We start from the raw sequence: 15431 nt of genomic DNA on the forward strand, positions 1-15431 counted from the left end.
CGTTTCGATATTCACTGTCAGTACTGAAAATGTATAGTGTACGTTACGTAAACTATAGATTTTCAGTACTTGCAGTGAATATCGGAACGCAGCTCAAGTATAAGTACTTCAATAACGTTGGCTTATTTGTACTAAATGCGAGAACAAAGATCAAACCTTCTGTGGTAATCAATACCTTCTTTTTTACGAATAAAAGAAAAAATAAATATTTATTTCTATCTCTCACTGAAGTTGTTCATGTTATCATGTTATGCGTAACATAATCTTTAACATTAATATTTAATATTAATGCAAAAAATTATTCTCCCCTTTACGAAGCACCCTCTATCGCGACCTCCGTATTAACCTCGACAAAGTATGGGCCTTCGTGAACGAACCGCTTGAATTTCTGGATGGTATCAGCGTCGAATATATCTCGCTCCGCTTGAGACAAACGTTTCACGACTTCGTATTTTGCATTTTTACACTCTTTGAACGACTCGATATTTCTGTCTAATAGGAACTCTACTAAACCAGGATACGTGGATATGTATTCTTGCCCCCATACTTGCGAACTAATAACGGCCAGCACCTCCAAACCGGCCTGTCTGATATCGACGAACGGTTGTCTGCATATCTCCACAATCATACCCAACGGATCGTCGCACAGCGAATCAAACCACAGCTTCGTTAGGGATAAAATTCTGTTGTCCTGTTCGACTCTCTTGACCTCGAGTATAAGGGCGAGATTATTCAAGCCGCGAATTCTCAGAGCAGTCGGCATTTTCTGTACTATCTCGGCGACTTTCTTAAGAGCGCTCGGCATCGCGTCTCCCAGGGCTTGCAACGCGTACTTGCCTTCGATGCTCGCGGACACAAATCCCAAGGTATCCAACGCAGGACCCAGAATATTCTGATCCCCGCTGTCTATCACGTCGAAAAGCGCGGAGATTATCACGGGATATCGGGAGAATAACTCGTTCGGCCAGTGACGCGCGACGTTACCGAAGAACTTCATCAATCCGGGGATCAAAAGATTCGACAAGGGATTGTCGTCGACATGTGCTATTTTCTGAACTAGCTTGTTCAGAACGTCCTGTTGCTCCAGGTAACTCAGACCCTCCTCGAACACGGCTAATTGAGTCAATATCTCCAAGGCATTCAATTGAAGCAGTATATCCTCGTTCTCCAGTACGTTGATTAAACTGTTCAAAAAGCCCGATTGGGCCGATACCTCCAGAGCCTCGTGAGATGTTTTGGCAATGTCCACAATTACTTCGTAAATGCGAAAGCTAATGGTATCGTTCTGCAACAGCCGGGCGAACGTTCTCAGGAGCTCGCCCTTATACAAGATGCACAAGCCATTTGGATTTTCTCCAATCTTCTTCACTATGCTCATCGCGCATTCGGCGACATTCAAGTCGTCATCGCCGATTCGGTTTATAATTGAAATCAGAAGGGTGGTGTCTGCGAGCAACTGAAATATCTTTTCCGGATGCAAGGCCGTACGCAGAAATTCACGCAGCACAAGCAATCTCACGCAAGCATGTGGATTGGTTATTAAAGCGGATACTTGAACTAAATATTTCTGATAGATTTCCCCAGGTTCCAATATGCTGAACAAAATTGCCAGAATATCGCATATCTGCTCTACGACTTCTCTGTAAAAAAAAAAAAAAAAAGCGGTATTGTTTTCGTTCTTAGTAGTAAATTTCAGAAGCATTGTATTGCATAATTGATACAAAAAGCAAAGTTTTGCACTAGATTCTATGAGTAAAAGCAGTCGCATATAAATTAGTTTGAATAATCATAAAATAAGAATTTCAAAATGTTATACTGATAGGACTATTGTTGTTTACACATACAACGTAACAATCGAGAAGTTGCTGAAGCTAAATAAATATTATTTTCTACTATAGAAATAAATATTGAGAATGCTATTCTGTGAAAAAAAAACCCCATCATTTTTATCAGTCTAACAGAGGAAGATTATTCCTCTATCATTTGTATCCATTTACTACAAAATAATGACTATTTAATTTCAGCAACTTTTTGATTGTCACAATGTAGATACTTAACATGTATTAATATTGACAATAACGTTCTACAATTAAATGGAAATAAATAATTAAAAGCTTACATGAACTACAATTCGCAAATTATACACTACACTGTTGAAAAAAAAACAGAATACTAAGAAAGAATCGAGTTGTGTTCTTGATTTTTATAAGATATGTTTATTACACATTGCTGAAGAAATGATGTAATTTCATTCTCAATGGTGTAGATTTATTGGATATTGGCCAATTGGAACGTCTTTTAACTTGTACTTCCCTTTATTCTGTTTTTCAACAAAGCAGGATTAGTAGAAGATACAATCCAGAGGTAGCCATGCTTTATTAGAAAATTTTTTACTTAACTATATTTATGACAACGAAATTGTAATCATTTCTCTAGTAATGTCCAATAAACATGTCCTATGAAGAGTGTAACTCGACTTTCTCTTGGTGTTCTGTTTTTCTTTCTATAAACAAATATATGTATATGCAATATATGTATATGTGTATGCATGAATTATCGTCTATGAGAATCGCAAAAATCAAACGCTCATTATTGAAAAATTCTGGTGAAACTATATTTATGACAACGAAATTGTAATCATTTCTTCAGTAATGTCCAATAAACATGTCCTATGAAAAGAGCCTAACTCGACTTTCTCTCGGTATTCTGTTTCTTTTTCTGCATGAATTATCGTTCATGAAAATCGCAAAAATCTCGATTGTCATCGTACCTGTCGTTAGTGTCGTTCGAGGTTAGCTGCGAATAGAACGGCCCGTAGTCCAAGCTACGGGCGACCTGCTCGGCGTCCCGGTTATTCAAAGCGCCGAATTTAAGCTTGATGTCCGTGAGAAGGTCCTTCTTGTCCTCGACATTGTTCAATTCGCACAGACGCAGGATTTTCGCTTGATACCAGTCAGTCATGGTCGGCTCATTGACAGCAGACAGCTCCGCTTTCTCGGCAATCCTCGCCAGCACCAGCTTAACCAGCTATCCGAAATACCTATTTGCAGGAGCAGCGCTAATGAAGTCCCATTTCAGATTAGGGACAGAAAATGCAACGACGTTTACACCTTTACGCTTCTTCTTCAATAAATTGATTGGCAGTATTGGCACGGGTCGTTAATTGTCGACACCATTAGGCAAAGCAGTCACGAGTCACATGCGCGATGGCCGCGATGTTTTCTTTTTTTTAATTCGGGATAGCCTAAACTTTTTTCGCCGTGTCACCAACTGGGAGAACGCCCGTTTTTCTAACACAAATCTTCTATTAATTACGTTGCGCGATAGATATATAATAGTATACAGGTTTATTTTTTGCAGTTGAACTTTTTGCGAGTGCAGAAGGTACGAAAAAAAACAGAGTTTATTTTTGTTCTTTGTAGCTGAACTTTTTGCACTTTTCACCCTCCCTCTTTCTCTCTCCGATGTTATCTACAGAGGAGGTTTCTCTCTGTATCTACTTCATTTCGAGTGTAGAAGGTACAAAATAGTGTAGTACAGCCATAAATATAAATATAAAACATTAATTACAACATTCTGGGCAACGTGAGCAGCCAGCAAGAGTAATTGAAAGAAATAACAATATATCGGTAATTACGCGCAATTAAATACTAAAAATACAGTACTTGAACATATCGAGCTAGAAAGAACACGCACATATTACGGACATATTACGTACGTATTATAATCGTATTATGCCATTATAACGTATTATACCATTTTTTTTAGTGGATTGCAATAAATCAGAGTTTACTAATATGAAGGAGAAGTTTCAACAATTTTCCCGGAGTTAAGAATCTTCAGGTGCGGAAAGAGGGTTGTTCAGGTTAACCGATTCCATGGAAGTCCGTTTCTAGTAAAGAATCGATCTTAAAATGTACAAGATAATATCCAGGACGTTCGTGCGCGAGGGCGTGAACACGTTCGAGCCCGTAAAACGCATCCCAATGCAACGGGGTTTTGGGAAAGCGGCGGAGAGTACGGAGAAGTCGGGCAAAGTGGCCAACCTTAAACGGTACTGGTTCGGCAGGTACATAAATTACATCAAGAACTATGAGCGCACGCTGGAGCAGAAGTTCCCGCGTACGATGCAGGTGTACCGCGTGTTCAGCGTCGGTAGCCGTGACGTGTACACGGACTTGAAAAGGTTCGTCGTCGCGATAAAGAAGCAGGGATCGAACGGCGTAGATAGCTTGACGCGGGAGGAGCTGCAGCTGATGCACACGATGCCCAGGGATCTGCGAAAGCTCTCGCCGTTGTTCCTGCTCTCGGCCGTGCCGTTTACGAATTACATTATTTTTCCCCTAGCCCTGTACTTCCCGCGCTATTTACTGACGTCGCACTACTGGACGCTGCAGCAGAAGCTAGAATTCATGCTGTCCGAACACAAGGCCAGGCTGAGGCACAACAGACCATTGTTGAGATGCATGCAGGCAGAACTCAAGAGTATCAAGACTATCAAGGATCAGGCGCTCAGGATTAAGTGGCGAGACGCTATAGCTTGCTTAGGAAGCGGCACGCATCCGACCACCGAGAATATCATAGCTTGTTCCAAGCTCTTTTCAGGCCCGCCGTATTCCCTCAGCAATCTCAAGAGGAAACACCTGGTAAGCTCACAAGTTGGTGCTTTCCGTTGCTTCTGGACATGAATTTGTTCTCCTCTGAAAGCTCGTTATAATATAGATGTACTTGCTATGCTTTCCAGAAAGAGCTATTGGCAATACACGGTATGCCACTGTGGAGACCTTTCAAGAGGAAAAGATTGACGGAAAGGGGTATGTTAATATTACGAATGGATCGCGCTATCGTACGAGAGGGAGGAGTAAAAGAAATGTCTAATGAAGCGATGCGATGGGTAGATACCTTTTGTTAGTTTCATGCTTTCAGGGCATTATAAGATATGTACACTTTTAGAATAGGTTTTATGAAAGAAGTTAATTACATTTAGTCTTTCATTTCATTGTAACTTATACAAAAGAGAAGACACATCTTCATTACTTTTATAATGTAATTTCTATCTTGTTTATTTTGTCTTGAAAGATTTTGATACATATATACAATATATGTATATAAAATATTACAATTTACTAAATTTTGTTTTGTATAACATGTATACTTGTACAGTATACAGTATACAAAAGATATTACGAATATCATAACGATTAGCATAAAAGATAATATAAAAGATATTAGCATAAAAGAAAGTGTAGAAGATATTAGCATTATTTTATTATTAATTTATTTTTCAGGCATTATCTTTTAGAGGCCTAAATCCTGCAAACATGTCTATAGAAAATATGAGAAGCTGGCTTGAGCAGTGGTTAATAGTATCAGCATCCGTTGACCAACATAATATATCCTTGTTATTACATAGCCCTATTTTATTAGCTTATAACCATTCGACAAATTGGATTCTTATATATAATTGAAATATTGACAAGAAGTGAGTTCTAGGATTTTTCAGTTTTTTTGCAAAATATTTTATTTTAATAATATCCGTTTTCACGATAGAGTTTGCTTCAGGATTCTTAGTCAAATTAGCATCTAATTTTTTATCATAAGTTTTATATATTGTTATTAACAAATTAATCTTAATTCACTGTTTTTTCGTTTGTGGACATATAAGTAAACATTTATTTATATTATGCATACAAGTTCCTTATAGATTTATTTCTTGTATACGTATATAAATTATTACTTTATATTAAGAGACATTTAATACAAGAAATAAAAGCACCAATTTAAGCTTTCTCACTTTTTATGAAGACTATGAAGTTTTGTTTGTTGCTAACTGTACAAAAATGATGTTTAACATAGTAAATGTTATTTTTAACGTAAAGTTTATGCTAAAGAAATATACAAATTATTTGCATCTATGTTTTTATTTATTTAAATATACACCAAATATACAAATTTTATAAATTATATGTACACATAAAACGTAAATGTATGTCATGTATGTGCATGTATATATATGCGCGTGTAATTACACATTTTATTTGTATAAGACTGTATAAAATGTAATTCTATTTTATGTACAATTGAATGTTCTAACATAATTTCCATTATTTCCTGAATGAGGGAAAATAAGGGTCAATCTAGTCTAAAAAATGATGAAATGAGAGGATCAGTAAAATTTTGATAAAAAAATTCGCAGGCAGACCTATGTTAACTCTCCTTCAAAAGAGTTAGCAAATTAATTAACCGACAATCGCTTTTTCTGTTCACTGTTCAGTTCGTCAAATGACGAATCAACCAAATATCTCAACTCGATATCAGATATTAATAAGGAATATGGATCACTAGATAATTTAAAATAATTTATGACGACCATCAACGATTTGTGTCGCTCTTTTTTAAAAATCCGAGTCTTGACATGTATTACGCTAGCCATTATCTTTTCATACTTCGTGAATCATAAAATATAAAATCAAATTATTCTCATTCCTACTAGCTGAAAGTTTGTAAGGTTTGATTTCACATAGAATGGAAATGGCTCAAAGATTTCACATAAGATTATACACAAATACATGATAAAATTATCACAAACTTTTGTTTATCACAAATAATTCATTAGAAAAGAAAGTTTGTAAATAATTTTTTATTATATTTTTGTAATTATATATCTACACAATTAATAATATAAATTAATATTTGTAGTATATTTATAATATATCCGAGATAATCGATTGTTGGGGTATATCTTAGGTACACCCAAATACCTAGAATTAGTACTTGATATATCACAACACATCGAGTACTCGTATTACATATGAAAATTACTTATTTATAATAGAATGTAATAGTATAATATTTCATTATAAAATACAAAACTATAATAAATTTACTTTAAAAAATTTAGTTCTTTTAAATATACTAGACGAAAAATTTATACAATTTTATAGCGAATACATAATCATTAAAAATGAGATCTCCCAACATATATATCTTAAGTGAAATAATTGCATTGATTTAATTTAATGTTCACGATCTCGTAAATCAATTTAAAAAATTATTTAGTAAAAATGTTTATTAATTAATGTATATACAAATTAAAAATGATTAATAGGGATATAACCAATAGAAACTTTCCTTTTTACATTATTACGATCATAAACCGTTGTCTCTAATTCACGTTTATTTTCTTTGGCTAAGGTTTTATCTTGTTTACTTTCATATATTTGAATTTGTTCTAAAGGATCGACAATTGGAATTTCTTTCTTTTTCTCAAGTTCTTCAGATAAACCACCAGTTATTTCGTAATATCTTAATCTGCCCTCCGAATTTGAGATCTCGGAATTATCCTGTGTGGCAAGTGCGGCACGATATTTTTGCGTATCATGCGTCTTGCTCAAATATTTGGCACTTTTTACGGAATTAGAGGAATGCGATTTATGAGGATAAGGACAACACTCACCTTTGCTGCAATTCCCCGACTTGTTAAATTCAGGACAAAGATACTCGTGACGCCGTTGGCACTATAGGAGAACAAATCAGTACTCTACATTTTACAAAATATTATTGCGAACTGCCATGACATTTGGCTGTTATAATTAAAAGGTCATCTTAAACTTATAATTAAAAGATCATCCTAATTATTAAAGCATCTTTTTTCCCCCTCCTATTATGTAATTTATATCAATTTATCGATCTCGTTTTTTATTTAGTTCTGCCATAAAAATTTATGTCTCATACGACAGTATAATTGATCACTTGTGACCCGCGAGCCGAGATCTTCTCTTAATAAAAGGAATTTGCATTATAACGAATTGTTTGTTGCACGTAAATAAATAGATTAAATAGTAAATAGATTAAATGTGAATAATCTACCATACAGTAATCAGTTAAAATAGAAGATAATGCAATTACCTTATTTCCCTTAGCACAATATCCTTGTAAAAAATCTATGCAGATTGAAGTGTTCGAAGACACTTTAACATGAAGATAAGGACAGGCATCTCTTGTACAACAGCCATCGAGGAAGTACTTGCATGTAGGCATCTTCTCAGGTCCAACGTCGTGAGATAAAGAGCATTTCTTTAAGAAACACTTTCCTTGCAGGAAACTGGATATATTTGAAAAAATTACACGATTTTTAACATTCGCTGTTCTGAACCATGCCTTATCAGAAATAAAAAAATTTTACAATTTTTTTACACTGTTATACTATAATTACAATCCATATACAGATTCATTTTAATGTAATTAGATGACTTGTGAAGAAATAAACACTAGATTGTTTTGGAAAAAAAACCGATAACTGCAACTATAAAGATATGAAAAAACGTTAGAGTGTGTCAATTCAGAGCATTTTAAAGTTATTAAAACAATTTCATCTAGACAGAGATTGCTAATGGTAATACACATTTGAGGAAAGACTGTAAGGTTATTTAAGTTATAGGAAGACTCGAACTTGTCTTTGAGAGCAAGGACTCACATTAATCAGACATATTTCATTGTTAGTGAAATTTTAAATAGCTTAATAATTATAAAATATTTTTAAATCAAAATAGGATTTATATAAATGTTCTGAAAACATCTTGACGTCAGCTACAAAATATATAGTAAAAATTGATTGAGAAGATTGATGAGATTTCTAATTAAGAAAAGTTAACTAATTATAAGTTGATCTTAACTTGACAATTTTATAAGCAATTCAAGATTGCCACATTATTTCTCCCTGAAAGTTGTACAATTTTTGGAAACAATTTTTTTTAATTTTTGAAAAATATTTTGAAAGTTATCTCAAAAAATTATCTGGTTAGATTAAAATAAACCCTATAGCTCAATTCTGTTTAATAAATATCTGGATTATACACATAAACTATGAACATTAATCATATAACCCAATGTTTCAAGTATTAACTTACTTTTTGCAGAGTGACACCTGCTTTTTATCATGCCGTTTGGCACATTTCCCATTTTCATAATTTGGACAAGATCCAAATCGTTGATAAATCAAACAAGGTTGGTTATTCTTATGCATTTTATTTCGTAGGATTCGTATGCTTCTTTGTTTTGCTTTGTTGCTAAAAACAAGCCAAGAGGTTTGTATCAAAACTCAATAACAATGAATCTTTAGTTCGTACATAGCTTTAGATTTTATATAAATATGTTACTGTACCTGATACTATTCTTATAAGTAGCTTTCGGAGATACATTGAAAGAAAATCTTGTTTTGGCATTAATGTTCGTTTCTGATGAATTTAAAGTTTCTTTGCCCATTCGTTGTTTCTTATTATTAATAAGTTTATCATTCTTTCCATTGACTGATCGTTTTCCTGAATTTCCATAGTAAAATTAATAGAATGTATACTTACAAATTATAAAACTACGTACACCTAATACTAATAAAATAAAATCACACCACAATACACGTACGTTTCAATACGGAGCTCCTCCGGATTAATTTATTTTTGGAAGCTCTATAAACAATCCCACCAATAGTAACAAGTTTCTTCGCGTCGTGTCTGTAATATAAACTTTTCTTTTCAAGTAATTAATTTTATAACTTATTAGATATAAATGTACATGTTACTTACATAACCTTCACCATTTCTGAAAGACCGGCTCCTTTAGCTTTTGATATATTTAACGCGGTTCTGTCTATTTTATACTTGGTCACTTTAGATTTATTATTAGATTTGATATTTGATTTTGATAAATTAGATATCATACTTGTAGATTGTAACGTATTATTTATTGATGGTTTTACTTTCATGGTTTTCTGTGACACAATCTCAAGCTTCTTATCTTTTAATACTGCATATTTTGATGGAGAAGTTTTTAACGTGCTTTTCGTAGTAGATACTCTCACGAGCTTTCTACGCGACAAAAGTACAATGCTAGAATTACTAGTCTTCCTTGGCGAGCTCTTTCGATTATCGATATTTTTTACAAACTTCAACCTTGAACAAACAGGTCGTTCTGTTGCAACGAATTCTCTAGAATTTGTCGACTTTTCTTTGGAGGAAGACAATTTCTTCAATAATGTTGGATTAACGTATATAGATCTCTTGACATTCGTTTGCTCAGTACCGTTATCTACTTTTGTTTGTGTTGTATTCGTGTTCGTTTGTGCTCTACTCGTGCTTATATTATTGTAGAGGTTTTGATTTGAATTAGAAATATCGTGCATCATTTTTGGATTAATATGTATCAAAGGTTTAGCCTGGATATTCGGATTGATATGTACCGTTGGCTTTTGCGGTTTAAAGTTTGGATTAACGTGAACGTTTGTGGCGAGCAATCTCGATTTTACATGTACGTTTTTAGTTGAACTCTCAGGTAACATTTTAGAATTTAAAGAAGAATTGCAAACCAGACTTTTCGAATCCGACTGAACTTTTGGCTTTACAAATTTGAATTTTCTGTTTGGACAATTAATTCTATCACCCGACTGCAAAATGATTTGTGTCTTTTGTCTGTATTGCTCTATCTGACCTGCAATTATATATAAGATAGTTAATCTCGTGTAGTAATTCCATATTGTCAGAGCAAAAAGAAAAAGGATTGTTTTATCTTGACAATAAAACAAAACTTTTTAAAATAATTTTATAAGAATTTTAACCGTGTGCGGAATAAAATTTGTAATAAAGACCAAGAAACTTTGAAAATTTATTAGCTTAATCTTAATGAGATAGCTTATTGTGGTAAATGTTTAGGACGAGTACACTCTTATTGAGATCTGAAATATGAAGAATATTTTGACCTAATTTAAGGAGTTATGTACAAAATACAAAAACATCACATTACCATCACTGTTATGTAAACGTTTCATCAAACCGTTATGTTATTTAGCAGACTTCCACTGTCAACAAATTGATTTACCTTCACTGTTACCAGTGTTACCTTTCGTTGTCGTTGCTATTTTAGCGCAGTCTATGCTTGAGAGCTGTTTGAAACTAAAATTGTATTTTTTTTTTTTATACTAAAACATTTTCTAGATCAAATTTTGCACAGTGCTGCTATTTACATAATTTTGTCGGCATTTGAATGCAGAAATACAACAAAGTCTGTTACATCGCTGAATATGGTGGCATATGGTGGCAGAACGATTGCAGTAACCAAGTAGACTCTGCCATTTTATGAACATTTAAAAATAATGTATGTCCACTCAAATAATTTCGATTAAATGACAGATCGCTCTAGTTGGTTTTTGCTGGCAATCTGCTGTCAGATTACATCGGTAGGCTCTGCCGACAGAACGTAAACACGGATTAATGCCAATCTGCCGCAATATTTTGCTCGAATATACGCTAAAATCTTGCTTAGGAAGCGTACTCTCGCCGAAGTCCGAAGTCCGAGCGGATTATACATATTTACTCTTGGTCTTTATTCCAGATAGACGGATGATCAGGAATACTCTCAGAAAATCGCGAACTTACTTCTCAAATAATGAATCTCGTTCAGTATGTTGACGTTGTTGACTTCCGTACTTGCGGACGATGGGACTCCCATTTTCAGAATTTCAATGGACGGGCTGTAAGAGGTACTAGCGCGACGTCTGTTCTTCTTGAAATGAGATCGTGTCCTTGCAAATCCCTCCTTCTTCTCACTTCACTTCTTCTTCTCCTTTATTGGATGTCACAGATCTTTCCAGATCTTTCAAACAGCTTCGATCCAGATCTTCGACTGACTCCAATTCGAGAAAGCGGCAACGTCGTAAAGCAGCTGACCTAAAGCACGTATCAGACTACGCGATTGGAGATTGGTCGAACTGCGAGTTAGAGGTTAGATTTCGACCAATCGGAACACAAGACGGACTGAAGTTGGGTGCGTTCAGCAGACCAAACCGCTCAGTAGCAGTCGAACGTGATTGGCTCTTATGCTAGGTCTACAATGTGAGTCGTAAAGTCGTGAGTCGTAAGAATTGACCAATCACAGTCGATTATTCTTCTCAAATTCGATAGTGATTACTTTTAGAACCAACCAATCGACACAGACCCGCTGAGGTAGAAAGAGAAGGGAGTATACTCGTGTGCACTCGGGTGACGTTTCCGAACGCAGCCCTGCGGCGTTCTCGTTTCACGCACGCGCGATCATACTGATTGGTACATTTGGTACCTGATGACGCGAAGGCCGAAGAAACGACGCGAAAGCCGAAATAGCGAAGGTAAAAGAAAGCCTGAAAGCCCGAGGCAGCGACGCGCGGCGTATACCAGCGTATACTTTGGATATCTACCAATATCTACTCTTGAAAGAGATAGCCGAGAGGTGACGCAAGAGAGAGAGGGTAGTCGAAAAAGCTGTCGGAGGACTGTCAGGAGTAGATCGAAAAGTCCGATTTGTTCGTCACGCTCGTCCGTGGTACGCAAGTCGATTTCTGATAAAATCTTCGTGGGATACGTGATCGTACCGATGAGCGACATTTTTTTAAACACATGGGGGCCAGAGGTGATGCTGCCCGAGCAGATCGCCGCTCGTGCCAGTGTTGCGTGCTCTAATGTAAACATGACGTCGATAGATTCGGGAGTGGAGACCGGGAACGATTCGAATGACAGCTCGACCGCTCAGCAAGAGAGCCAGCAGCTCCGGCAAGGCTTCGGCCAGGTCATGCTCAGCAGCACCATGTCACCTGACGATCCCAGCGAATTTCCAATATTGAACACTTGCGAGGAATGGTCCGATTTCATACGTCAGCGCAGCTCGTCCGAAGTCCTTTCTATGATATTGCTGAAGACGCTGAAGAAGGGGCCAGAAGTCGAAGCCAACATTGCCAGAAAGGTATCTACAATCATTGCTGCACACTGGTAAACAGCTGCGAGTCGCAGGACAACGCGAGAATTTGATCCAAAAGATTCGGTCGAGTAGAAATGCAAAGTGAAAATAAGAGATAACAAAAGAGGATTGTTTAATGAAACGCTTCAAATCATTATTAATAGATCTGTTCTTTACTGTGTTGCATTAAAACTTTCTTTCTCTATCAAACTCCAAACATATATTCATTTCAAGTACAATGAGTGTACACTATAAAGAAGCAACTATAAAAAACAGACCTAATACAGATTTTCACAGTACAGTTTTCTGTTAAATGTAGCTGTTAAAAATAATATGATAAATAAAAATGTTGAATTAAAAGGATATTATTGTTGTCTTAGAAACAAACGCTACAGGAGAAGATAGAGGAGAAGAATAAGGAGTTGTTGAGACGCCACTCTCGTAGTGAGTATCTTTACAAATTTTGATTTATTCACCATTTGGCAATTTTGTATCTTTATTTTATTTTGATTTTTAAAAGAAATAACCATTTCTTTTTGCCACATTATTTTTTTAGATCTTTTCAAACAGTTTTTTTTTTTAGCCAAATGTTATATAAATAATCTCTTAATTTTTATTTATATAATAATAATTTTAATGTCATAGTGGCTCTCCACTACCGTAAGTTAAACGAACCTATCAACCGGCGCAAAGGCATGACCCATCCCTCTCCCTTGTTTGAATGTCGAAATGAACGTATTCACCAAAGGATGTGGACGGCTGCTTTCACAAATAATATTACTCTGATGAAGAGGCTTTTGGACTTTGACGTATCACCTAATCATCAGGATGAACATGGGCGAACTCCTCTTCATATTTCAGCTTGCAGGTAATTTATATCTTGATACATGTATATTATAATGACTTCATGTATATATATATATATATATCTTCCTTAAGGCATTCACAGTAATAGCTCAAAATCAAGTTACCGTTCAAACTTTATGTTCTTTGTCACAGGGGTTATACAGAAATGGTGCGTTTATTATTGAAAAAGGGTGCAAACCCAAATCAGCGTGACTGTATTGGAAACACGCCGCTGCATCTAGCTACGGTTAACAACAAATTGTCGGTAGTGATGCTACTCTTAACAGCTGGTACTGACGTTCTCGCATTAGACTCGTATGGCTACAATCCACTGCAATTAGCGAAAACGAGATTAAGGATGTTACAACGAAACAGTAACAATGAGGATATGCTTAAGGTCAAGGAGGAGATGCATAATATAATTAATATGTTAATGGCGTATCTGCAAAAACAGGCGAATATGCGAGAACAAGATATAGAAACATTGAGCAATTTTTGCTCGCGTCTTTCCTTATCTAATACCTCGGATCAGGTTCAGGATGACGTTAAAAATTTACTGGCAAATATAAATGCTCTCAGTATAACTGGTTAATTATGATGAATAAAATACGTCATTGTAATATTATACACTTTGTCTGCAAATTTAGTAGACACATTTTTTATAAAAAATTAAAAAATGTGTCTATCTATGTTATGTTTTTTGTGCGTCCATCCAAATAATTATACTGCATTTAATTTGAAAATGTTATCTATACCGCAAAGAATTACTTTTTTATCGTGATACATTTTTTATAAAAAATCATTTTAGTTATTGCTAAAACCTGTTTTATTTTTATGTATGTTCTAGCAACTTGAAATACGTGAAGCTATACATGAGATAGTTAGACTTTTTTTTCTGTCGTTTTCTGCAGATTTATCCTTTAATTATCACGTACAATTAATAGAGTGGGAAAAATTGTTATACAGCTCGTATTTTTGTATAATTGTATTTTGTAATTGCTTTTATACAAAATTAAGTCAGAAAATTAAAAAAATATTAGAAATTATTCATAACCTCAAACATTTAAATAAATATTAGTACGCTAATATTACACTTAATACTTCTCGATTAAAATTCATTGATCTTTGAACACATGACAAATAATTCCAGCAAGAGAGAAAGAGAGATTCTGTACATAGAATTGTCCTGTGCAATAAATTTTAGTTAACATTTCTTTATGTACTTGTGAAGGACAATTAATAACACAATTTGAATGATATATATCTATAGTTATGCAGGATATTTACGAAATACTACTCATTTTTTACTATGGTTTTGTATAAACTTTTTTCTTTATTTTGATGTGAGGAATACGCCTTAGAAGTTTGTCCAAGTATTTCGTAAACACCCTGTATAGTTAAGACTTCCAATATTAAAGCATAGAAATAAAATTTTTGCGACAGACTAAATGAAAATAATAAACAAAGTTTCGATCATTTTTTTGTGTATCTGTAGTGGCCGATAGTCTTTATAGGAAAATGTAAATAGTTTTCATAATCATTTTACAAATACCGTACATAGTCCATTCTTAGTAACGTAATTTTGTTAAATGTAAGAAAATAAAAGAGATATAAATAAAACGCCTCTACGCATATTAAAATTTTTTATTGTATATTTATATATAAATCCGACAAAAACTTTGATGTTTTAATATTAAGTAATTCATAGAAATCAAGAAAAAAAATTCAATTAAATTTGTATATTAACAACTTTGCCAAAATATAAAATATAAAACGATTATGTATACAACAAATGTTACACTTTTAGTCATTGTTAATATAAAAAT

The 15431-nt window shown here is 34.5% G+C and overlaps 4 protein-coding genes across 5 annotated transcripts; 2 read left to right on the forward strand and 2 right to left on the reverse strand.

The window, feature by feature from the left end:
- Positions 1-15: 15 nt before the first annotated feature.
- On the reverse strand, positions 16-3223 carry LOC112464582 (26S proteasome non-ATPase regulatory subunit 5). Of its 2 annotated transcripts, XM_025031659.1 has the most exons (3): positions 3111-3220; positions 2771-3040; positions 16-1640 (listed from the first exon to the last, which is right to left on the reverse strand). In XM_025031659.1, the coding sequence occupies exons 2-3, from the start codon at positions 2959-2961 to the stop codon at positions 311-313; spliced, it is 1521 nt and encodes a 506-aa protein (XP_024887427.1). In that variant the 5' UTR covers positions 2962-3040; positions 3111-3220; the 3' UTR covers positions 16-310. The 2 variants fall into 2 exon arrangements, with proteins under 2 accessions (XP_024887427.1, XP_024887426.1); XM_025031658.1 differs by having other exon boundaries at positions 2771-3223.
- Positions 3224-3518: 295 nt separating this feature from the next.
- LOC112464583 (LETM1 domain-containing protein 1) lies at positions 3519-5818 on the forward strand. Its single transcript, XM_025031660.1, has 4 exons — positions 3519-3629; positions 3769-4646; positions 4745-4894; positions 5289-5818. Exons 2-4 carry the CDS (start codon positions 3915-3917, stop codon positions 5466-5468), a joined length of 1062 nt encoding a protein of 353 aa, XP_024887428.1. The 5' UTR covers positions 3519-3629; positions 3769-3914; the 3' UTR covers positions 5469-5818.
- Positions 5819-6894: 1076 nt separating this feature from the next.
- LOC112464581 (zinc finger CCCH domain-containing protein 3) lies at positions 6895-11711 on the reverse strand. The gene is made up of 7 exons (XM_025031657.1): positions 11427-11711; positions 9582-10482; positions 9421-9509; positions 9164-9320; positions 8910-9068; positions 7909-8104; positions 6895-7517 (listed from the first exon to the last, which is right to left on the reverse strand). Exons 1-7 carry the CDS (start codon positions 11497-11499, stop codon positions 7092-7094), a joined length of 2001 nt encoding a protein of 666 aa, XP_024887425.1. The 5' UTR covers positions 11500-11711; the 3' UTR covers positions 6895-7091.
- Positions 11712-12076: 365 nt separating this feature from the next.
- LOC112464601 (ankyrin repeat domain-containing protein EMB506, chloroplastic-like) lies at positions 12077-15245 on the forward strand. Its single transcript, XM_025031704.1, has 4 exons — positions 12077-12765; positions 13140-13203; positions 13405-13627; positions 13759-15245. Exons 1-4 carry the CDS (start codon positions 12109-12111, stop codon positions 14195-14197), a joined length of 1383 nt encoding a protein of 460 aa, XP_024887472.1. The 5' UTR covers positions 12077-12108; the 3' UTR covers positions 14198-15245.
- Positions 15246-15431: the final 186 nt, after the last annotated feature.

This window comes from Temnothorax curvispinosus, unplaced genomic scaffold (genome assembly GCF_003070985.1).
Source record: "Temnothorax curvispinosus isolate PA1 unplaced genomic scaffold, ASM307098v1 QBEX01014331.1, whole genome shotgun sequence".
Taxonomy (NCBI): domain Eukaryota; kingdom Metazoa; phylum Arthropoda; class Insecta; order Hymenoptera; family Formicidae; genus Temnothorax; species Temnothorax curvispinosus.

What these genes read in the sequence shown, in the direction of transcription:
- LOC112464601 (XM_025031704.1), top strand. Translation starts at nt 12,109, where the DNA reads ATGACGCGAAGGCCGAAGAAACGACGCGAAAGCCGAAATAGCGAAGGT. An exon ending in AAGCCAACATTGCCAGAAAG is followed by an intron (nt 12,766 to 13,139) that starts GTATCTACAATC and finishes TTGTTGTCTTAG; the next exon opens with AAACAAACGCTACAGGAGAA. An exon ending in GTTGAGACGCCACTCTCGTA is followed by an intron (nt 13,204 to 13,404) that starts GTGAGTATCTTT and finishes TTAATGTCATAG; the next exon opens with TGGCTCTCCACTACCGTAAG.
- LOC112464582 (XM_025031658.1), bottom strand. Translation starts at nt 2,961, where the DNA reads ATGACTGACTGGTATCAAGCGAAAATCCTGCGTCTGTGCGAATTGAAC. An exon ending in TCGAACGACACTAACGACAG is followed by an intron (nt 1,641 to 2,770) that starts GTACGATGACAA and finishes TTTTTTTTACAG; the next exon opens with AGAAGTCGTAGAGCAGATAT.
- LOC112464583 (XM_025031660.1), top strand. Translation starts at nt 3,915, where the DNA reads ATGTACAAGATAATATCCAGGACGTTCGTGCGCGAGGGCGTGAACACG. An exon ending in ATCTCAAGAGGAAACACCTG is followed by an intron (nt 4,647 to 4,744) that starts GTAAGCTCACAA and finishes TATGCTTTCCAG; the next exon opens with AAAGAGCTATTGGCAATACA. An exon ending in CTAATGAAGCGATGCGATGG is followed by an intron (nt 4,895 to 5,288) that starts GTAGATACCTTT and finishes TTTATTTTTCAG; the next exon opens with GCATTATCTTTTAGAGGCCT.
- LOC112464581 (XM_025031657.1), bottom strand. Translation starts at nt 11,499, where the DNA reads ATGGGAGTCCCATCGTCCGCAAGTACGGAAGTCAACAACGTCAACATA. An exon ending in ACTTATAAGAATAGTATCAG is followed by an intron (nt 9,069 to 9,163) that starts GTACAGTAACAT and finishes GCTTGTTTTTAG; the next exon opens with CAACAAAGCAAAACAAAGAA. An exon ending in CAGGTGTCACTCTGCAAAAA is followed by an intron (nt 8,105 to 8,909) that starts GTAAGTTAATAC and finishes AAATATATCCAG; the next exon opens with TTTCCTGCAAGGAAAGTGTT.